Source organism: Podarcis raffonei, chromosome 15, assembly GCF_027172205.1.
Source record: "Podarcis raffonei isolate rPodRaf1 chromosome 15, rPodRaf1.pri, whole genome shotgun sequence".
NCBI classification, from domain to species: Eukaryota; Metazoa; Chordata; class Lepidosauria; order Squamata; family Lacertidae; genus Podarcis; species Podarcis raffonei.
In genome coordinates this window covers 16,853,483-16,876,627 of record NC_070616.1, presented here as the reverse complement: position 1 = coordinate 16,876,627, position 23,145 = coordinate 16,853,483, and the positions used below count along the sequence as shown (strand labels likewise).

At 45.3% G+C, this 23,145-nt stretch overlaps 1 protein-coding gene across 3 annotated transcripts in view; it reads right to left on the bottom strand.

The window, feature by feature from the left end:
- FLI1 (Fli-1 proto-oncogene, ETS transcription factor) overlaps positions 1-22,881 on the bottom strand; it is a 120,180-nt gene extending 97,299 nt beyond the window's left edge. Inside the window, exons 1-2 of one of the 3 annotated variants that reach the window (XM_053366449.1) lie at positions 22,561-22,881; positions 19,255-19,362 (exon numbers count right to left, since the gene is read on the bottom strand). In XM_053366449.1, the coding sequence (XP_053222424.1) occupies positions 19,255-19,320 (66 nt within the window). In that variant the 5' untranslated portion in view covers positions 19,321-19,362; positions 22,561-22,881. Of the gene's footprint in view, positions 1-19,254; positions 19,363-22,560 lie in introns of those variants that run through there. The other 2 variants (XM_053366448.1, XM_053366454.1) reach the window with 2 other exon arrangements.
- Positions 22,882-23,145: the final 264 nt, after the last annotated feature.

Here is a 23,145-nt window from a genome sequence, read left to right as displayed (position 1 = left end):
ATCGTTTAAAGCAACCGTGGACTGCACAAGAACGCGATTATGCTACGGATTCGGTGAGAAATGCTTAGACGTATCACTGAATCATATAATTGAATCCCTGAATCATATAACCGAACCACGGATTCGGTGAGAAATGCTTAGACCGCATCACTGGATCATATAATTGTAGAGTTGGAAGGCACCCCAAAGGGCATCTAGTCCAGCCCCCTTGCGATGCAGGAATTGTCTCTTGCATCCACAATGAACTCTGTGCTTAGGATCGAACCCTGTGCTAGACACCTATGCAAGAAAAATACCCCTTGATACCTCGCTGGTGTCTATGTCCATATCACACACACAATGGGAACATGGACACACACACACCCTGCTGCAATCCTATGCCTTCTTACTTGGAACTCCGTAAAACATCTTGGCAAAAATGCACAGGATCCGAATTCTTTGGAACTAAGTTCCATTGACTGCAGCAGAAATCTGCTCCCAAGTAACTATGCAAAATGCTGGCCATACTACAGAATTATCGTTTTTGCAGTAACATTTTGTGCATCTATACCGCTGCTCCACGTATAAGCTACTGATTCCCCAGGCTGAAATTCTATGCATGTAAGGCAGAAATCCCCGTGGATCCGAATGAGACTTGCTTTGGGCTCCACTCTTCCGGGAAGTCTCCCTTTACCGATCCGATCTGGCTTAAGAAGAAGCCTAGCGAGTCCTATTTCGCATGCATTATGGTTATTATAGAGCACTGTGAACGGACTGGAGGCTTTACAGTTTCAGAAGCGGGAGAGAGAAGTCCTCGCCCCCAAGGAGCTTACAATATGTAGCTGTCAACAGTGCTGAAATCAAAGGAGTTTGGAGAGAAGTTATATATTACATTCATTGCTTGCACTATCCAGTCCCCCTAAAACCATTATGTGGGGTGGGGGGCAGTGAACGTCGGTTAGACATTTCAGCCGACCCCCGGATGAGCGAAGGATCTGGATGCAAGGTTGCCAGAAGAACTGGAGGTTCTTCCACTTGGCTTGGATCTGCAAGCAGACAGCAGGAGAGGGAGATCCTGGCTCATTCACAGATTGAGGGAAAGCCTCTCATTATCTTTCACATAGGCAGGATTCCACACCTTGCGTGCGCACGCACACACACACGGCAGTGACATAAGCTAAGGACCAGAAAGACTGGGGACTTGCTTTCAGCTGAAGTTGGCAAGGTTTGAACTGCAGTCTTCAGCACAACTAGACAGAGTAATCCTTCCTTCCTTCCTTCCTTCCTTCCTTCCTTCCTTCCTTCCTTCCTTTCTTCCTTCCTTCCTTCCTTCCTTCCTTCCTTCCTTCCTTCCTTTCTTTCTTTCTTTCTTTCTTAACTCTTCCTTAACGGCTATGAAACAGGCAGATATTCAGCAGGGGAAGTCCACACACATACACCCTGCTCAATATGGAAATACAGGTATAGCAATGATAATGAGCCCTTGGGCAAATTGATGTATGCCTAGGATAACAGGCATAAGATTCCTTTGTTGGGGGACAGGGGTGCCAACTTGAATAAAATATGGGGGGCAAGTGAGCCCCACTCCACATAATCAAACACAAGGTGTGGCACACTCACACCATTTCAATGGCAATTCCCATCAACTTTGTGGGGAGTAGCCCCCTCAAGTATTTTATGGGGGAGGCTGGAGTTGCCCCTAGGAGTTGGCTCCCATGGTGGTGGTGGGGGAGTAGCAACCTCCATAGGTTTTTAACATTAACAAGGACAACCCCCCCCCAAAGCAGAACACATATTTCAGCCAAGCAGTGGTCCCAACAAAGTAGGAATTTTGCACATGCTCATAAGCATTGACATCATTAGTTTTCTTACTCCATGCTGGAGCTGAGGTTTTGTCATCTCAATCTTTCTTTCTTTCTTTCTTTCTTTCTTTCTTTCTTTCTTTCTTTCTTTCTTTCTTTCTTTCCTTCCTTCCTTCCTTCCTTCCTTCCTTCCTTCCTTCCTTCCTTCTGAATAGATAAGTGATTTCTCTTTGGGTACACGCTCCCCCCCCCCAATCCAGGAATGGGGAGCCCGTGTCCTTCCAGAAGTTGCTGGACTCTCATAATCTCTGGCCGAGGAGGGTCATGTTGGCTGGGGCCGAAGGGATCCAAGAGTCCACCATGCACATCTGGAAGGCCACATGTAAAAGAGACCTCGCTTTCTCTTCCCCATTTCGCTCCAATATTGTAAACTTAAAGTGGTTGCAGGAGGAGGGAGGAGGAAGAGGAGGAGGAAGAAGAAGAAGAAAAAACGAATTCCCAAAAACCAGACTGCAGCACACCAGCTCCAAACGTCTGGCCCCTCGCTTGAGGCCATAATTAATTTGAGATTTATTTTTATTGGAGAGCCCAGTCTCGTCTGACCTTAGCCAAACAAGACTTCAGCTAGACCCTTGATGCGCTTGAATGAAACGGAATATTTCTCCCTCTAACTTCTCTTCAGGCGTCCGTGCCTGCTTTGAATTTGTTCCTCAGACTTCATATATTTGGAGATTTGAAGGAAAGATTTAAGGCTTCCCCCCACGCCCTCCCCTAGCATCCCCCTCCCCTACTGAGAAAGGGGGCAGGCGGAGGGGGGGGGGGGAGAGAAGTGGCGAGGCAGTCTGGGTTGCAAAATGTGCAGAGGAGCTGAAGTCTGTTTTCTTAGAGGTGCATTTTTCTATAAGTCACAGAAATAATGGAACCTTTAGAAGGTCGGCAGAGTTAGTGAATTAACTGAAGGGGGATTTGGTTACTTGGATTCTGGTGTCTGGAAAAGCAGGAGACTTTTGCAGTGTAAAAGCCGATCCCCTGTGCCTATTTTGCTTTCTTGCCTATTTTTTTTTTTAGCTGTTTTCTTTTTAACAGCTTCAGCCTGTTGAATTTTCCAGGATAAATAACGTCGCTCTTTTCTTTAACTCCAAGTGATACCTTTTAAGTATTATTTTTTTTAAAAAAATAACTCATTGCAGTTGATGATGATTTAAAATAACAAGGTGAAGATTGTCGTAGGATGAGAAAAAAAGCTGCTGATTTATTTTAAAGCTGTGTGAAAACGGTTCATTCAAATGTTTTAAAGGGTTGGCACATATTTTATTTTTTAAATAAGTTTTTGTATTAACTAAAATACATGTTTTAATCTACGCTGCTGATTGACTGCACAATCCTATACATACATGTCTACTCAGAAGTAAGTCCCTCTGAGTTCAGTGGGGCTTACTCCCAAGTAAGTGAGCATAAGGAGTATTTCTCTCTCTCTCAAGCCCATGGAGTTTTCCTTGAAGCACTGTAAGCCGGGAATTTAGCAACATGTTTGGCTTAAGGAAGGGAGTGTGGATGTGGATCTAAGAATGAGAATCATGTCAGGCAGCCTTAAGTTTTACCATTTATTGAACCAGCTGTGTTGGCAGAAGAAGGAGCTTTGCAAATTGCACAGGACTTTCCCTGGCCCCCTGAAGAGTCTTGTATTGGTCTGGAGAAAAGAAGGCTTTACAATCTTCTCCTTCCTCCAGATGGACTGTGACTTACTCCAAGTAACACACACAGATGCCACCAAGAAGGATCTACCACAGCAGATCCCTACTCAGTCTCAATTTGACTACCTCCATCCTGGAGTGGGAGGAAAACACTGCAGTGTATATGTGGGGGGGGGGGCAGTGGTGGGTGGAGCCAGAAGCAAAAGTGGGTGGGGCAGTGTATGTAAATATTGCCTTTGCATAATAGGTTAGTTTCTTTCTCTCTCTCTCTCTCTCTCTCTCTCTCTCTCTCTCTCTCTCTCACACACACACACACACACACACACACTCCTTCCTAGCCTCCATTTAGTCAAGCTAAGAGCACTGGCAGAGGAATGGGGGGGCGGGGGGAGTGCACCACCCCCAGCACCACCAAGGAGGGGGGTACCATTGCGGCTGCCCCCCCAGACACACGCCGTGTGAACCCCCCACCGCACTAGGTGCCACGCCCCTGCAAGCGGCGTGCCACACCCCCGGGATGTCACGCCCCCCGGGACGCACATCAGCCACGCCCCTGCCTGCGCTCCACCCTGGTGCCGGAGCACGCCGCTTCGCCACTGGCTAAGAGGCACAATCAGAACAATATTGAGCTCATGGAATCATAGAGTTGGAAGGGACCCTGAGGATCATTTTAGTCAAACTCCCTGCAATGCAGGAATACGCAGCTGTCCCACCCGGGGCTCGAACCTGCAACCATGGCATTATCAGCCCCATGCTCTGACCAACTGAGCTATCCAGAGTTCAGGGGCACGTTCCAGCCAGGGGAAAAACTACAGGGCCAGTGAGGGGTGTGGCCCTGGGAGAGAGGCATGAAGAGGGTTCTGGGGACCAGACACAAAGGCCTGAAGGGCCACATTCAGGCCGCAGGACGGCTTTAAAAGGATCTTGATGGAGTAAACCAATTGACGCTAAGATGTTGTTGTTTAGTCATTTAGTCATGCCCAACTCTTCATGACCCCATGGACCAGAGCACGCCAGGCACTCCTGTCTTCCACTGCCTCCCGCAGTTTGGTCAAACTCATGCTGGTAGCTTCGAGAACACTGTCTAACCATCCCGTCCTCTGCGTCCCCTTCTCCTTGTGCCCTCCATTTTTCCCAACATCAGAGTCTTTTCCAGGGATCTCCAAAGAGTTGATGCTTTTGAATTATGATGCTGGAGGAGACTCTTGAGAGTCCCATGGACTGCAAGAAGATCAGACCTCTCCATTCTTAAGGAAATCAGCCCTGAGTGCTCACTGGAAGGACAGATCCTGAAGCTGAGGCTCCAATACTTTGGCCACCTCATGAGAAGAGAAGGCTCTCTGGAAAAGACCCTGATGTTGGGAAAGATGGAGGGCACAAGGAGAAAGGGATGACAGAGGACGAGATGGTTGGACAGTGTTCTGAAAACTACCAGCATGAGTTTGACCAAACTGTGGGAGGCAGTGGAAGACAGGAGTGCCTGACGTGCTCTGGTCCATGGGGTCACAAAGAGTCGGATATGACTAAACGACTAAACAACAACAACAACATGGGCAAGAAAGGGGAACCAGAAAGGCAGAGCAACTTTCCTCCTCTGGGCCCTCAGCCACTTGGTCCTTTGCACCCATTCCTGCCCCTGTGAGTGCCCCAAATATCAATCACTAACCAGCAAAACATGGAAAATGACTTATGCAACTTTTTCTGTCTCCAGATGCTTGTTATTAACTGGTGAAATGCTTGTCATTCTGATGAGTGGGGGCAGAGAAAAGGCTGGCATATTGCAGGGATCCTGGGGGTCTTTCTCTCCCCACTCCTTCTGGTGCCCAATCCCTTGAGGCCAGTGTTTACCCCATCCCACCATGGTCCCCCCAGCTGAGCATTTTCCTGTTTTCCATAGAAGTGAATGGCACTCATCTCTTACGGGAGAAGGCAGAAGTGTGTTCCAAGTGATACCACAATGATGGCAGCAGGGCAGGGGTGGTGAGAGTTGCCCTTGGTGACACACTTTTACTCAGAATTAGTGGGTCTACTCTGTGTTAAAATGAGTTGAATACCACCCCTGGTTTATTATGGGTTATGCCCCTACTAGGTCTTGCTGTTTGCAACCTTTTCTTAATTTTGCCCTATAGAATCCAGTGGGATCTATCAAAAAAGGAGTTTGCTTCATCTGCACAACATCACCCTGGGCTCCATATCTTGGTCACAACAGAGTGTGACAAAAAGACAGAACCCAGAAAGAGAAACGTTAGTGATGTATCAGGGGCAGGCAGAAAGAAACTTGTTTAGATTGGGACATACTACAGTTTTGTTTTTTCTCTGATAATTTTTTATTAAAGATTTTCTTGGTTTACAAAAGTTCATGCCTTGTTTCTTTCTTCAGGTTGTACAGTCTTTCTTACAAATTTGTTGTGAGGCATTAGTGTTGAGTACAGTATAAGGTTAGGGACGCGGGTGGCATTGTGGGTTAAACCACAGAGCCTAGGACTTGCTGATCAGAAGGTCAGCGGTTCGAATCCCCACGATGGGGTGAGCTCCCGTTGCTCGGTCCCTGCTCCTGCCAACCTAGCAGTTTGAAAGCACGTCAAAGTGCAAGTAGATAAATAGGTACCGCTCCAGCAGGAAGGTAAACGGCATTTCCGTGCACTGCTCTGGTTCGCCAGAAGCAGCTTAGTCATACTGGCCACGTGACCCGGAAGCTGTACGCCAGCTCCCTTGGCCAATAAAACGAGATGAGCGCCGCAATCCCAGAGTGGGTCACAACTGGACCTAATGGTCAAGGGTCCCAAACCCCAAGGTGGTTGTCACCTATGGAAGCTAAGTCTCAGAAAAAGCTCAATATGGAGGCCAAATGGCCAAAATATTGGGAAATTTTGGAACAAGAAGGTGACAGATTGAAACTGCAGAGTTTTGAGAAATTAAAAGACAAAGTGCGAGATTGGCTTCATTATTATCAAATAAGAGAGGCCTACAATTTGGACAAAAAAATTGGCTTCCAGGTGGAGAAATCAAAATTGGAAACAGAACTGTTAGAACCAAAAACTAAGATTTTGTCAAAGATGTATAACTTGCTGTTGAAATGGAATACGCAGGATGAAACGGTTAAATCAGCAATGATTAAATGGGCGCAGGATATAGGTCATAACATTATGTTTGCTGACTGGGAGCAGTTGTGGACCACCGGTATGAAGTTTACGGCATGCATTGCCTTAAAGGAGAATATTATGAAAATGATTTACAGGTGGTACATGACCCCAGTTAAGCTTGCAAAAATTTATCACCTGCCTGACAACAAGTGTTGGAAATGTAAAGAAGCTGAGGGAACATTCTTTCACCTTTGGTGGACATGCCCAAGGGTCAAGGCTTACTGGGAAATGATATATAATGAACTGAAGAAGGTATTTAAACTTACCTTTCCTAAGAAACCAGAGGCCTTTCTTTTGGGCATAGTTGGCCAATGGGTGCCAAAGAAAGATAGAACATTTTTTATGTATGCAACAACAGCAGCAAGAATACTTCTAGCCAAGTACTGGAAGACACAAGATCTACCCACCGTGGAGGAATGGCAGACGCAAGTGATCGATTACATGGAGATGGCTGAAATGACTGGCAGAATCCGTGATCAGGGAGAAGACTTGATTGAACAGGATTGGAAAAAGTTTAAGGACTATTTACAAAAATACTGTAAAATCTTTGAGTGTTAATATGATGTGGGAAGTGAAGGTAACAGGGTTTGTGTGATTTGGTTAAATGTGAATGAAAAGAAGAATGTTAAAAAGGATAGGGGGCTATGAACAGAACATTATTATGTCATAGTATATAAGATGAGGTATGGACTAAAATAATGAAAAATTGGGACATAATAACTAGAAGAATATAAAATTAAGTATGGTTTAAATAAGATTTTGAACTTGCTGAATTTGATTGGAATAAAGAGGAACACAAAAAAGGGGGATGTGAGGAGGTCAAGACAGAGGGGCATGGAACTTTATAAATTTAAGAAAGTGGGTTTTTCTTTTCTTTTCTTTTTTCCTATTTTTCTCTTTTTTTTGCTATATATTTTTGTTTTTCTGTTGTATTTGTTTCTTATATGAGCTTTATGTATGGAAATGATACATTTGGAATTGATGAATCTTTTGTTTTGTAAAACCTTAATAAACATTTATTTTAAAAAAAAACAAGGGTCCCTTTACCTTTACCTTTACAGTATAAGGTTAGGGAAGAAGAAGGGGGGAGAGGAGGGGTGGGGTGGGGAGGCTTATATTCTTTTGTGCAGTGTACATTTGGGGTTTTGTGTCAGCATCAACTGGGTAGGTTCTCTTTCTATTCATTTTTTACATTTCCTTTGTAGTGAGAGGTATTGGGGGGCTGGGTGTGGTTGGTTGTCTGTAGTTGGCTGCAGTGGGGTTTGTTTGCATTGGGGGGGCTTGTTGGTTCAGGTAAGCCAGATTGATTTGTACGCTGCTGGTGGGTTCTTGTTGTTATCTTGTTGGGCTGTGTATGTGATAAAGGGGAGCCATACTGGGGTGAAGGTGTCCTCTTCTATTTGTCCCCGTGTCAGTTTCAGTTTATTGGTTAGCTTTTCTAGTAAGGCTGTTTCCCATACAAATTGGTACCACTGGTCCATGTTCACTCCTGACAGGTCTCTTCAGTGTCTGCCTATGAGGCTTTTGGCTGCTGAGAGTAAGAGGGTTATAAGCTCTGTATAATGCAAGTGGTCTTGGAAGATGTTCAGTAGGGCCAGTTGCTCTGGTTCTCCAGAAGCAGCTTAGTCATGCTGGCCACATGACCCGGAAGCTGTACGCCGGCTCCCTTGGCCAATAAAGCGAGATGAGTGCCGCAACCCCAGAGTCGGTCACGACTGAACCTAATGGTCAGGGGTCCCTTTACCTTTACCTTTAATGCGAGTGTTCTTGGAAGATGTTCAGTAGGGCCAGTTCTGGAGTTCTAATACCTGTTTAGTTATTTGGCATATCTCTTGTAGGACTGCTGTCCAGAAGGGTTGGATTTAAGGGCATTCCCACCACATGTGGAGCTATGTGCCTGTGAAGGTGCAGCTTCTCCAACATCTTGGTGAGGTTTCTGGGCGTATCGGTGCCAGTTTCTGTGGTGCTAAGTACCACCTGTAGGTGAGTTTCAAGTGAGTTCCCTTCTTTTGGCTGAGATGGATTTAAAGGGAGGTTTAGACCACATTCTAGTCCATTGGGTGGGGTTTATTTCATAGCCTATGTCATGTTCCCATTGTTCTTTGATTGCATCAAGGGGGTTTATGGGATTTTGGAGCAGTATTTTGTATATTATGGATACCATCCCTTTGCCGTGTCCCTCTGCTGTCAGGAGGTTTTTGAAGGTGATCAAGGACCTAGTGGCTGCTGATTTTACTATACTGCAGTTTTGTTGATGGCAGTCTGTGCTGTTCTGTGCTGTCAGATTGCTTCATAGAAATCTCTTGGAATGGTGGTCCTGCCTTAACCCAGACAGCATCCACCTGGACCAAACTGGGCCTACTGAGACAGTCCTTTCCTCTGCCCTGCCCTGTGTAACCCTAGCTATAAGAAATAGGTAGGAACAGGGTTCTTATTCCGCCCCCCCCAACTCTCCCACAATCATGGGCAGAGCCAGCCCTACCATTAGGCAGTGGATTTTGGGTTTCATAAAAGGACAGTAACTTGTTAGCTATTTAATGTATTGCTACTGTATTTGTACTCCAAGGGAGTACCTTCATATGTGGTGTGGGAGACAGTGAGAATTATCCAACATTTATTGTTGTTGTTATTAAAATTTGTATACTATCCTTCATCTGCAGGGTGGTTCACAACATAAAATTACAATATAAAAACCACAAAATACATAATACAAACCAATAACCATAATACAATACAACAGCAAACCAATAACATCCCGCCTTCACACACATTTAAAAGGGCACTGGATGTCAAGTAGCCAAAGAGGAACATTTTCACCTGGTGCCTAAAGTTGTATAATGAAGGCGTCAGCTGAACTTCCCTGGCGAGAGCATTCCACATATGGGGAGCCAGTGCAGAAAAGGCCTATTCTCATGTTGCCACCCTCCAGACCTCTCATGGGGGAGGCACACAAAGAAGGGCCTCAGAGGATGATCTCAGTGTTTGGGTAGGTTCATATGGAGAGAGGCAATCCTTGCGGTATTGCAGCCCTGAGACGCTTAAGACTCTCTGTGTCTACTAGTGCAAGGGCTATTGCTCTTGTGAACAGGTGAGTTTCAACTTTGCCCAACAGAGGAATCCAGAGCTAGTGGAAACACACATTGCAACAGACTGTACAATCTGTTCTGCAGCATAGTTACCTGTAACCTGCTTATGAGTTTGCTTGTGCAACAACATTCTGCTCATGGAAAGCAACATTCGGCTTGCACAAAATGTTTTGCCACTGAAAGAAGTATCCCACTAAGTGCATTGAGGACAATCCTTTTTGCTCTTCTGCCTCAGGCAGCACAATGTCTCAGACCAACCCTGACCATGAACCCATGATCAAAGAACTGTAGCAAATGCTGTCCTCTGAAAAGTCACCATTACCAAGTCCAGTCATCATTATTGCCAGTGTTGTGTAGCAGTTAGGGAGACAGACTAGGACCTGGATGTAGACAGGATATTTGTTAGGGGAGGCAAAACCGATGTGATTGGTCAGTTAGTTAAGTATTTCTATTGTTTTACTTTATCTAGGGGAGCAGGTCCGCCCCCCCCCGGCTATGCCCATGCCTGGAGTCCAGTGTTCAAATTCCCCACTCAGCCATGCAGCTTGCTGTGTTGCCCTGGGACCACTCGCCATCTCTCTGCCTGACCTACTTTGCACAGTTGTTGTGAAGGTAAAAGAGGAAATGGGTAGAATCATGTACAACCCATGGAAGGAAACATAGGATAGAAATGTAATAAGAATACATGGAAATGAATTGCTCTGTTGTGCAGTCATTTTGCTACTTAGGCAGAAGTTCTCTCTGCAAGCCACTGCTACTGCATGACATGACAGAGCACAAAACTGATAAGATGGAAGTGTCACAATTTGTCAGCAGTTGTAATAGTTTTCTGTCTAGTGAAAACATTGATGTTTTTAGCTATCAACAATTCATTCTCTCTCTCTCTCTCTCTGGCTTTGCAAACCTTCCAGACAGGCCAATGCCAAGAACAAGCCAAATATTGTTTCCATTCACCCTCCATGAATGTGCTTCTTTGTGAGAGACCAAAAACATTATGGCTGTATGAAAACCCATTTTTGGAAAAGCAAGAAATTGCGCACTGAATTCATTCAGATGGGAAACAGGTCCTTTCTCAAGCTTGGTAGAAACACACAAAGTTGCCCGCTTTGCACACCTTTCGGATACAGGAGATTTTGAAAGGTGGGATAGATCTGAGTAATGTTGGTCATTCCTTCTCAACAATTACATTTGCAGCACATCCTCCTCTGAACCTCATTTCATCCCTTTTCACAGTTTCCTCCCATTTTACAGGCAGAGAACGAAGACCAAGTTGTGACCCAAATGTCAAGATTCGGAGTGAGCCAGGATTTGAACTGCAAAATTTGGAGGAAAAAAATGAATTTTGAAAAATAATTGCAATTTGGTCCATACATAGTTTGGGAAGTACAAATTAGGTAGATTCACGTTAAAAGCAGGCTGAACTGATTCCCCACCCCTACACCCCATTGTGGGTGGGTAGCAACTGTAGAAGAGCAAATGCCCTTCTCTCTCAGGCTCTCCTCTGCCCTACTGGATTGTACAAGGGGAATCTTTGAGGCTAAAGAGGAGGAAGCTGGCAGGCAAGTCCACTCTCTGGATTAGATGGATGTGAGAAGGTAGACAGGTTATGATGGCCTGGGATTCGGACTTGGATGCTGAACCTGAGGAATCCCAGCCTGCACAGGATTCCTCACCTCCAGAACCAGGTAAGCCGAAGCTGTGGCTTGAGCCTGAAGGGTCCTCACCTGTGCTGGGTCCTCAGGTGCAGGCATCAGCTGAGTCTGCTCTGGCTCCTGAGGTGATGGAGGACCCATTGTCTGCAGGTGCTCCACTCTCAGTCCCATCAGGTGAAGCTGAGGTTGCCTCTGGGTCCGGTAACCCTCCAGCCTCTCCTGAGCTGCAGAGGCTCAGGGCAGAGAGGCAGAGCGAACTAAGTTCCCACAGGAGAGTGCTCGCCTTCAGGCCAGGAGAGGCGAGTCACCAGAGGATCGGGGCCGCCCTATGCCTCAGGGCAGATAAAAGCCAGCCAGCCCCAGTCCCAAGTTGTTGGTTGCTAGTTCCTGCCTGCACCCTTTCCTGCTTTTCTGCCGGAGCTCCTGACCTCACTCAACTCCCTGCCTTGCACCCAGCTTCAGCTTTGATGGACTGCCTCCATACTGCACCCCCGACCATGGACTGGACTCGGACCTCACCTCACGGTTAACCCACGGGACCAGCACACAGGTGGAGCTGACTGCTGACTGAGGGCAGGCTAGAGTGTGTGTGTGTCTGGAGCAAGCCAGCAATAAATCACACAGAGGAAGTCAACTTAACTCTTTATTAGAAGAAAGAAGATCTTTCAGTACTGCCAGGCCTAATGAGCACAGCAACTCTTCTTCTATAGGTCTTGCCCCTATGAGGCCGTTGTGGGGACTAAAGATGCTCACCTGCCCACAGCCGCCTGTCTCCTCCTCTCCCGGGTCTTTCTCAAGCAATCTGAAAGTATGCCATGTGTCTACCTTTGCTCCTCCTGCTTCATGCCTCTCCTGGTCCTGGGAGACCAGCGGGAAGGGGAGCTGGTTGCAGCAGGAGGAGAAGACACTCTGGCATCTTCACCAGCCTGAGTCCCTCTGACCACCCATCGTTGTCCCACCACCAATCCCCAGACTCTCAGCCTTCTTCCCTTGGGGGTTCTCCAGCTGGTGCCTCTCACCATTCCTGTGTCCAGCCAGACCATGACGGTGGGGCACTGCCCCATTTGCCCTGATAGACCAGCCTCCTCTACTGTAGATCAAGAGATGTCTATATAAACAGATGATTCAAAATTGTCGCCTGGCACACATTTACAGGTACAAAGAGCTGTTTTATGTGCTCTTGGGAGCTTGGGTATAGGCAGTCGGATTGGTAGCACACACACATCTTCACACAGCAGATCTCCCCCTACATCATTACAAATTGCTTTGGAAGTTCCTTTCACTATTAAAAGCCCCTCTACCCTGAGCCATGAGGTTCTGTTGCGCTAGAAGCACAAGCCCACCCTCTTCCTCCTCACTTGAGCACACAGAACTAGTCACACAGGCCTTTGGATCCTGGCCAATGTGTGGCCATAATATTTTATCTACGCAACAGAGAGATGACAACAGTCTGGCCAGTTTGAATTCCCATATCAACCCCAAAGGCCTTCCTAAAACATCATCATCTTTAAGCATTCATATTGCACCTCTGGAGTGTTGTCGACATGCAATAATAGCTCATTTCACTTTCCTGCAGGATCCTAGGCTGTTTCAAACTGAAACACGATGCAGCTAATTCTGAATCTCAAAGAACAGCCAAAAGGCATCCCCCAAATTGCAGCATTTTCAATATGCAACATGGAAATCAAACTTCTAACTTGGTATCAACCCCTAATGCAATGGCCATCATTCAGTAAAACATGGGTGGGGAATCTTAGACCCTGAATGTGGCCCTCCAAACCTGTCTATCTGGCCCCTGGGATGCTCCCCAGGCCACATCCTTCACTGACCTTGCCCCCACATATTTTTGCTTGGCTGGGATGTGTCCTTGAACTCTGATCATGCCTCTTGCTTGTCTGCCTGGAGGACAGAGGGGGCTGTTTGAGTGTAATAAGCTAGCCTGCTGTACAAGAGTAACTTTCATATTCATTGCCCCACCTACTTTAGTCTCTGGCTCCACCCACCATGGATACGTGAGCCCTGGAAGACTGCCCAGAAGGGAATGAGGCTCTCAGGTTGAAAAAGGTTCCCCCTTCCTACAAAAAAAATGTATCAAGTGGGTCCCAAAGCAAAGCCAAACATTTGCTTACACCACTTCAATCCATTTTGTATTCAAAAAGGCTTTCTTCTTTTTTTCTGGCTACATGACCTAACCAATCAGAGATCACATAGCCAGAGGGATGATGATGTCACAATCAGTTCTGGCTACCTGTTGGAGGGTGACATCATGATGGCAAATCAGAGATGGTCATGCATCTCGTCATTACTACGGACAGGTGAATATTTTCATATCGTTTTGCAGGACCCTCTTAATAGCCTCCAAAGTGGGAGGGCATGATTCATAGGAGGTCATTATTATTATTTCCATGAAACACCTTCCCCTCCACCCCAATTACCATCATTGTATGTGGCCATCTTATAGTCAAATTGATGCTCTTTTCTTTTTTCACCCGACTGCTGCTATGCAGTCAATTTAGGAAGAGGGGGGTTGCACCTGGTCAAACTCTTGGTCCATCTCTTCCAGTATCTTCTATGCAGAAGCTGGCAACAACAGCTCTCTGTTTTTTCAGACACCTCATCTGAGTCCCATTACAGACTCAGCAGTCCCACAGTAGCCTCAAGTAGAACCCCTGTTGCCAAGCCTATCTGGGGGCAAGGGAAGCAGTTTGATTCAGTAGTTTAAATATGTACAGTATATCCACAACTTACACATGATCTACATATGTGATTGCGGGGACGTGGGTGGCGCTGTGGGTTAAACCACAGAGCCTAGGACTTGCCAATCAGAAGGTCGGCGGTTCAAATCCCTGTGACGGGGTGAGCTCCCATTGCTCGGTCCCTGCTCCTGCCCACCTAGCAGTTCGAAAGCACGTCAGAGTGCAAGTAGATAAATAGGTACCGCTCTGGCGGGAAGGTAAACAGTGTTTCCGTGCGCTGCTCTGGTTTGCCAGAAGCGGCTTAGTCATGCTGGCCACATGACCTGGAAGCTGTACGCCAGCTCCCTCGGCCAATAAAGTGAGATGAGCGCCACAACCCCAGAGTCAGCCACGACTGGACCTAACGGTCAGGGGTCCCTTTACCTTTTCACATATGCGATTGCAGCTTTGTGTGAATGGAGGGAAATAAATAAATGAAGGGAAGGGAAGGGACAGTCAGAGATCTCTTGCAACCTTCCCAGAGCCCAGTAAGCAAGGCAAGAGGGCTTACAAAGCTCTTTTGGCACTGGATTTTCCTGCCATGGAATAAGCCTTGCTTACAGCGGTCTGGGAAGGTCATGCAAGACCTCTTGAAGGCTGTGGAAGGCTCCTGCAAGATGTCATGAGAGCTTCCCACAGACTTCCAAGGGTCTCGTGCAACCTTCCCAGACCCTGGGAAGGTAGGGATAGTCATCACGGGGCAGTTCCAGGAGTCTTCCTGACTTTGCACAATTTTATTTTCTCACGAACCCCCAGAACGTAAGTTACATAACCTAACCCCTGTGTAAGTTGCATTGCCTATAGTACTTCAATTTCCCCAGGAAGTCTCTTTCTAAACAACTGGCAGACCGCGCTTGACACCCTATGCCTGAATGAGATGAAGCTTTGGTATGAAGACGGGATTCTTCAGAGCCAGGAGAAGCAAGAGCAGAAGGAAATGGAGGAGGATGGGTGAGGCTGATAGGATCTGGGCATGAATTCTTGGCATTCAGCATTGGCTTTTTGCAAGTCTCTCCTTGCAAATGGATTAAGCATGCCTGCCTTCCACCATGTCAGACCAGCTCTTCTGCTTGAGATCTAAAATTAGTGACTGGAGGGATGCCCCCATCGTGATGGAAGGCTCAGGAAGAACCAGAACTGTTTCCCCAAACCTGGAAAACAGTTTACAGTTATTTCCAATCTGGATTACAAAAAAGTGATGTCGTTCCCCCAGTGATGTCGTAAGAAGCGCAATATGGTCCAATCCCTTCCTCCAATCCTGCACCAGGAAGTCATGAGTGCTCTTCCTGCTCTCCTGATCTAATTGACTCCTAGTCCACCTCTTTTTTTCTTTACAGCCAGATGGGCAGGGTATTATTATTATTATTATTATTATTATTATTAACAATAATTTATCATTTATACCCCTCCCATCTGGCTGGGCCTCCCAAGCCACTCTGGGTGGCTTCCAACAAAATATTAAAATACAGTAATGCATCAAACATTAAAAGCTTCCCTAAACATTATTATTATTATTATTATTATTATTATTATTATTATTATTATTACAGCCCCATCCCCAGCTTGCTGCTTCAGCTGCATGTCAGGCTCCAGGAGCACTAGGAAATGTGATTTCCCCAGTGCTACCAATGCATGTGAGTGGATAAATTCTATTTCTCAGAGGGGGAGTGGAGGGGACATAGGCTTCCCTCCCTCTCTCTTTCCACTGCCTATGGAGCAGCAACAAATTGAAGCAGGGGCAGGCGTGGATGGAAGGCATCCTGTCTGGAGAAGGACACCAGAGTCACAACTCTCACCCCATACTGAGGAAAGCATTATGAGCCTACTGAGGTTCGCATTCTGGAGCCAGGAAATACAGATTTTGGCAGCATTACGCGTTTTGACGCCAGAAATAGCTGGGACCATCTGCATGCAAAGCGCAGGCCCTAGCTCCAAGGACCAGCAAATCTGTCAATTTCACTTTCTCTCGGTTCAGTCCTACCTGTTTCTACATCAGTTTGTGAATTACTATTTTTTAAGTCCTCATGAAAATTCACCAGCATTTTAGTGTGAAATTCTCCTATATACCTATTCTTTTTTACAAGGTCATTTCTCCTAATACAATGCATTTTTTTCATCTTGCTTTCACTAATATGTGCATTTTTATGTATTTTGTATTTTAGAGGGATTTGTATGTATTTTGTAATTTAGAGGGATGCGGGTGGCACTGTGGGTTAAACCACAGAGCCTAGGACTTGCTGATCAGAAGGTCAGCGGTTCGAATCCCTGCAACGGGGTGAGCTCCCGTTGCTCGGTCCCTGCTCCTGCTAACCTAGCAGTTCGAAAGCACGTCAAAGTGCAAGTAGATAAATAGGTACTGCTCCGGCGGGAAGGTAAACAGTGTTTCCGTGCGCTGCTCTGGCTCGCCAGAAGTGGCTTAGTCATGACCCGGAAGTTGTACGCCGGCTCCCTCGGCCAATAAAGCGAGATGAGCGCTGCAACCCCAGAGTCGGCCACGACTAGACCTGATGGTCAGGGGTCCCTTTACCTTTACCTTTAAAATGTGCATATTTAGTACACATTACATGGCTGTGAAACTGCATTGCAAAATTTGGCAGTTTACAAACTTCAAAAGACGGTTCTGTGTTTTGGGTTCACATATTGTTTTGGAAAGTCCTAATTAAATAGGTTCGCTTTAAAATGAGAACTGGGTCAAATTCCTCCCCCATCCCAAACTCCCTTCAACTCTAATGGGACTTCCAAGTAATCATGCATAGGGTCCCGCTCCATAGGGGATAAGACTGGCTCAGCTCTGTGGGGGTCTCTGTCTTTGGATGTTATTGATTTTCATGTTTATAAGGAACCATGTTGTGAAGATCAGATCCCAGCCTGGCAAAAAGGGAAAGGGCAAATTCTGCATCAGATACTGGTTTTATCACAGCCTCTTCCTCCACCTCCACTTTTTCAGACAAGGAAAGTAGCAGCAGCCTGCATGTTAAATTCTTGTACGGACTGCAAGCTGGTTTAAAATGTGTAATCCAGATGTCGCAGGTCTGGTTTGTTTACATTCTTCGGCACTGTTTTGGGGAGGTGGGGGAAACCCCATATATATAATGTAAAATATGATACTGGGCTCAAATGAGCTTAACAAAAACAAACCCAAAAATCCTGATCTGCAATCTTGGATCCCACAATGTATGAGGACAGGCAGCCTAAAAAAGGCAGGCAAGCAAGATGCTGATAAAGACTATTCTCCAAATTTCACTTTGTACAGTAAAGTTCAATGCAAAAGTAAAACAAAACAAGCTACAGTGGTACCTTGGTTTACGAACTTAATCCATTCTGGAAGTCCATTCTTAAACCAAAGCGTTCTTAAACCAAGGCGTGCTTTCCCATAGCAGCGGGGGACTCAATTTACAAATGGAACACACTCAACAGGAAGTGAAACATGTTCTGCTTCCAAGGCAAAGTTCACAAACCAAAACACCTACTTCCGGGTTTGCAGCGTTCTTAAGCCAAGTTGTTCATAAACCAAGCTGTTCTTAAACCAAGGTACCACTGTACTTTGTTTGTGATTCAGCGCAGGAGTTCCTCTTCGCATCATCCGCTGGCATAAATGACATAAGATGAGCCTGCTGAATCAGGTCAATGGTCCATCTAGTTCAACATCCTCACAGTGGGCAGCCAGATGTCCACTATGGGAAGCCCACAAGCAGGACACAAGCTCAGAATGCTCTCCCCTCCTGTAGTTACCAACAGCTGACATTCAGAAGGCCAAGCTGAGCCATCATGGCTGGCAGCCACGGGTAGCCCTCTCTTCCTCCATGAATTTGCCTAATCCTCTTTTAAAGCATCCAAGCTGGTGGCCGGCACTGTCTCCTGTGGCAGTGAGTTCCACAGTTTAACTTTGCGCCATGTGAAGGAATTTATTTTCTCTGTCCTGAATCTTTCAACCTTCAACTGCATTGGCTGTTCGCAAGTTCTAATGTTATGAGATGGAGAAAATCTTGCCTCTAACCTCTCTCTCTCCTTGCCATGCATGATTTTGGAAACTTCTGTCATATCACCTCTTACTTGCCTTTTCTCTAAACCAAAAAGTCCCAAGTACAGCAACCTTTCTTCATAGGGGAGCCACTTCATCCCTATGATCATTCTGGTTGCCTTTTTCTGAACTCTTCCTAACTCTACAATATCCTTCCTGAGGGGAGACAACCAGAACTATAGTCTTCCAAATGTGGTCACACCATAGATTTGTATAATGCCATTATGTTACTGGTAAGTTTTCTTTTCAATTTCTTTCCCCATGATGCCTAACATGGAATTTGCCTTTTGCATGGCAGTGGCCGCATGCTGTGTCGAGCTATTTACTACTTCTATATAAAAGCCCTCCTTATACATATATATAAATATTATTTCTCAGTTTTGCAAATTAACAATAATCATCATCAAATACATACATAGCTCTTTAGACTTCCCTCCTCCCCTTCCTTGGTTTCTTATACAAACATTTTCAAAACTGCATCTCCTCCTTAACTCCTTTTGTTTATTACTCACTATATTTCTTCCAAAATCACCTCTTAAGTGCTAGATTTTAAATTAATCCTGCTAATGTATTTAATTGTTTTCAGTATTTTTTTTCAGATGATCCATGTGCTGTACCTCCCCCATTCTTTGTTAAAGAATCTCTTCTTGATTTCTTAACCTTCCCGTAAGCTTTGCCATATAAAGGCCCCCCTTAGCACCTGTCATAAAGATGGGCAATTTGTTAGTGGAACCCCAAACGCGACAAGAACATTTTCCATCATTGCACCAAATTTGGATTCTAGACTTGATACCATCTGGGGAAGCATGTGTATGATATATGTAAATCTGAGCAAAAGGCTGCTGTTTAATAATCTTGGAACAAGGTTATATTTATTCATCAGTGCATTACCTTATAGGACTACTTAGTTAGACTCCAACAAGGCAAAAGGATGAATATGATATATGGTATGTCAGGCAACCCCAACTGACTCCTGTAAACATCTCTGCATTACACAGCTAATGCAAGGAATTTTTCAGGAAGCTTCCCTAAACTCAGCCATTGTCACAGAGGTTCAAGTCTCACCTTGAAACTAACACATGTGGTTTACTGAATAGGGGGAGGGGGTTGTAGATGGGAGGATTGTAAATGTTTGACATTACCTGTTTAAAGATGCTGTCATGTCTTACCTTGACGTAAGACGAAGTGTCTGGTACCGTCTGGAACATCCTTATCTGTACAGAGATGTTTGAAAGAGCCCCAAAGTTGGCCTGGAAGAGTAATGTAATTTTTTTATTTAAAAAAACTCCCAAACACAAACCTGTTCGGTTTTTATCATAAAAACCAGCAAGGTGAAATACAGTTTGAGCAGGTTTTAATCCAGGTTTTTATGTCAGAAGAAAGAACAATTTTGGAGAAACCACATGAAATAATAATACTTATCCATTTTGCAGCGTCTCTTTTGGAGAGGCCAGGAGAATAGGGAGGGCAGAGAAGGTGGAAAACGTTGCACTGGATAATAGCACTCAATTTCCACATCAACAATTCATAATTAAAATAAACTTTTGCATATTTAGGCTGAGACTGGCTAGGCATTAACATCCAAATTGGAAGGTGTGGGGGTTTATTGTTTTTTATTTTGCAAAATGAAATGCAATTGTACTAAGTTCCTATTTTCAGAATAGAACATTCTAACTCTTTGCAGTCCTTAATGTGGTTTGCACAAACCTTGTTGATTTGAGGGGGGGTGTATTGCCCATTAATAAACAAATCAATGTTGTGCAAGTCATATATTAGAAAGCAGAACCTGTCACCAAAAAGAACAAAGAAACCCATTTTCTTAATGTCAGCTCTGCTGGTGGAACAAGTAGCTAGCCAGCCAAGGGGCTCCTGCTGTCTCGCATACTTTTTCTACGGGCCAACCTTTATGACATCATGATGTCATCATTAATAGCTTTTAATAAACTGTTAACATGATTTCTAATAAGGCAAGGGAACAGAACCTAGTGTGTTCACAGCAAAGCCCCCTCAGCAGTAAAACGAATAGTCTCAGATTATTTATTTCCACTGATCATTACACACTTCGCACTTGCATGCACAACCAAATATATCAGCAGTAAATAAATGCTATGGGTCTTGTTGTATCTAAGTTTGGGCCACCAGCCAATCAAAGCCAAGTCCTTAAAAGTCCCGTTGAGGTCAATGAGCTTAGCATGTGCTTAACTCTCTCCCATACAAATCAGTGGGTTTGGAAGTGTTTACCTTTGGGTAAATTTCGTCCTCGGATTGCAAGGGAGACAGCTGACATAGCCACATTCATCCACTATCTTTTAGAAGTCAGGAATCAACGATGCTGCAACCACATCTCCCAACAAGCCCAAGTCCTCAGTGCGGAGACACAAATCTTCCCAAATGGTCCTTTTGCGGACCCGCTATTCCGCGTCGTGCCTGATAAGGATCACTGATAACACGAGTGACAGACAGAGGTGCTTCTGGCCATGGATGTGTGGGTTCATGCGAATGGGAACTGGTTAAGCAAATGAAGTTATTCCTCACGACTGGTTTTGGGACAGAAAAGCACTCTGCAGTCGTTTGCAGCCACAGCTGTATTTGGTCATGGAAATACTTTTGGACGGGGGTTATCAACACTGCAAGGAACAGGCAGCCCGTGTTATATCTGATGTCAAAATAATGGGTTGTTTATACGGAACCACTTTCCCTGCAACTTAAATGCGACGTCACCGTGAAGAGTTTTATGGAGGCGCTGGTTGCAGGATTCAAGGGAGCAGCGATCCATACACTGCTTCCTCGGGAGCAGGTCCCATTGATAAGCTCTGGATATATAAGGCGGAGAGAATTTCAGAGAGACGGAAGAAAATGTCATCGGTGCTCAGCTAAAGTGTGTGCGTGTCATTAGTTTATTCAGTGTACAGTAGTTTTATTACATTGCTAGGAATAATTATTGATTTCAGTGGAAACCATTACCAAGCCATTTCTTTTGGATTGGAGTGCTGCTTTGTTTGGAGAGTCCCACACAGCTATGAACAGGTTAGGATCACACACACACACACACACACACACACACACACAAATATGGATTATCAGAAGGATTGATTCATTTCACGCCTACCTAGTAACCAAGATGGGAGAGAGCCAACTCCCTTTTTTCAAAGCGCTTCTTAAATTAAGGGGAAACTTCCTGCATCAGTGTGGCTAAGGAAACCCAGCCAGGTGGGCAGGGTATAAATAATAAAATATTAATTGTTATTAAATAGGAATGAGTAAACTTTTTGCCTTATGTTTGAGCGACTGACAGAACAGCCCTAAGCAGGTTTACTCGGAAGTAAATTCTGTCAAATGCAGCCAAACTTACTTTCTCTTTTAAGATTGTACCCTGAGCGCACAATTCCTGGAGTACGACAAAGTTCATCCAAGATCTTTGCCGCGTCCCCCATCCACCCGCAGCTTTTAGGCATTCTGAAATGCAAACGATATTGATTTTCTACAACTACCTGGGATTAAAAATCGCCAAGATGAATGTTGCATTTGGAGGTGTGTGTTTCACGGTGCAAGGGTGGTGTCGAGGGCGGGGAAGGGGGTAGGTATTCGTGCAAAGTTTCATGTTTGCTGTTTTTGTGAATGGTACTGGCAAGAAGAAATAAATCAAAATGCAGCCCACACAATGCAGGACCGACGTTGTGTGTCAAATCCGGCAGTTTATACTGAAGCTCTTCGGTTGCGTCTCTGCTGCCTTTGCAGCTTTAGGGCACAATCCAACAACGGGAGAAGCAACATTGTGCAACCCCCGCTGAGCCGTCCTCCGGTTTGCTGGACCAGAGCGAGCGCTCCCGTTCATTTCACTGGGACCCTGAGCAGGAGAGTTACTCGGAAGGAGAAATCCTGAATTCCATCCCCTGACCTTCCTTTTGAAAACATCTCTATTCTTCTCCAAAGCCTTTGATTTTTTTGCTAAAACATCTACTATTACAAAGAAAAGTTCAAATAATGTAGAATATACATTTGTTGTTCAGCCAGCTAGCACAAAAGGACGATTGACTCTAAACGGTTCCTTCCTTTAAACATTCCAATTTTTTTTACATCTGATTTTTTTTAACTATAAGGAAGGGGCTGAAAAGCCTCTGACTTAAGGAGCAATATAATTTCCCTTGGCCAGTTCGTTTTCAGAGGTCAGGAAGGGGTTCACCACCCTCAAATTATCTTTCTCAGATGGGAAATCTTCTCTGCTGCGAGCAGAATTGCTTCCAGAACTCCTCTTAAATTTCGATATAAAACTTTTGGCATTAAGCGAAACCACCCTGGAAAAGGAACAGCGGGTGGTGGTGCTCCGGCAATGTTTCCAGTCCCCGCAAAACACAGCCCTCAGTTTACAAGGCAAACTTTTAAAATCCTTTATTTGCATTGCAGATTTCATTTATTTACTTTTTAAAAAAATATTTTTAAAACCTCACCTTTTATGCACGATCTCTCTCTTTCTTTCTTGCCAGTAAGAAGGCCAAGTTGTAAAGATCCAAGGTGACGGAGAAAACTAAGCAAAGTCTCCCCCAGTCTGGTGGTCCAACATAGCCCTCTGCTACAGAGGCAACACAGAGCTCTTTTCTGCGGGAAGGAGATTAACCTGGCTGCATCAGAGGCTGTAGAGAAGATGAAAAGGGTCCTTCTCTTCCCAGACTCTCCAGACAGCCTGCATCAGCTCTCAGGCATCCTCGGGGGTTTTCTGCAATGCTGTGGGTCCCAGTGCCTCCTTCCCCTTTTGCTCTCTCCCCTACTCCCAGACCCCTCTCCCTTCCTCTCCTCTCATTGGGTTTCCTCCCTGCCACCCAGCGTCACCTCTTATCAATATTTCAGCTGCTCCTTTGATAAATCAGCCAAATGTGACCATCTTTGCCTCCGCCGATTGCTCTTCGACTGGAGCTGCTTTCATCTTCTAGAAACCCTATTAAAAAAAAAAGATGCAAGACTGCAAAACTTTTGGGGAAGGGGAAAACACACACACACACACACACACCCGCTGGAGCAACCAGTCCAAAAAGCGT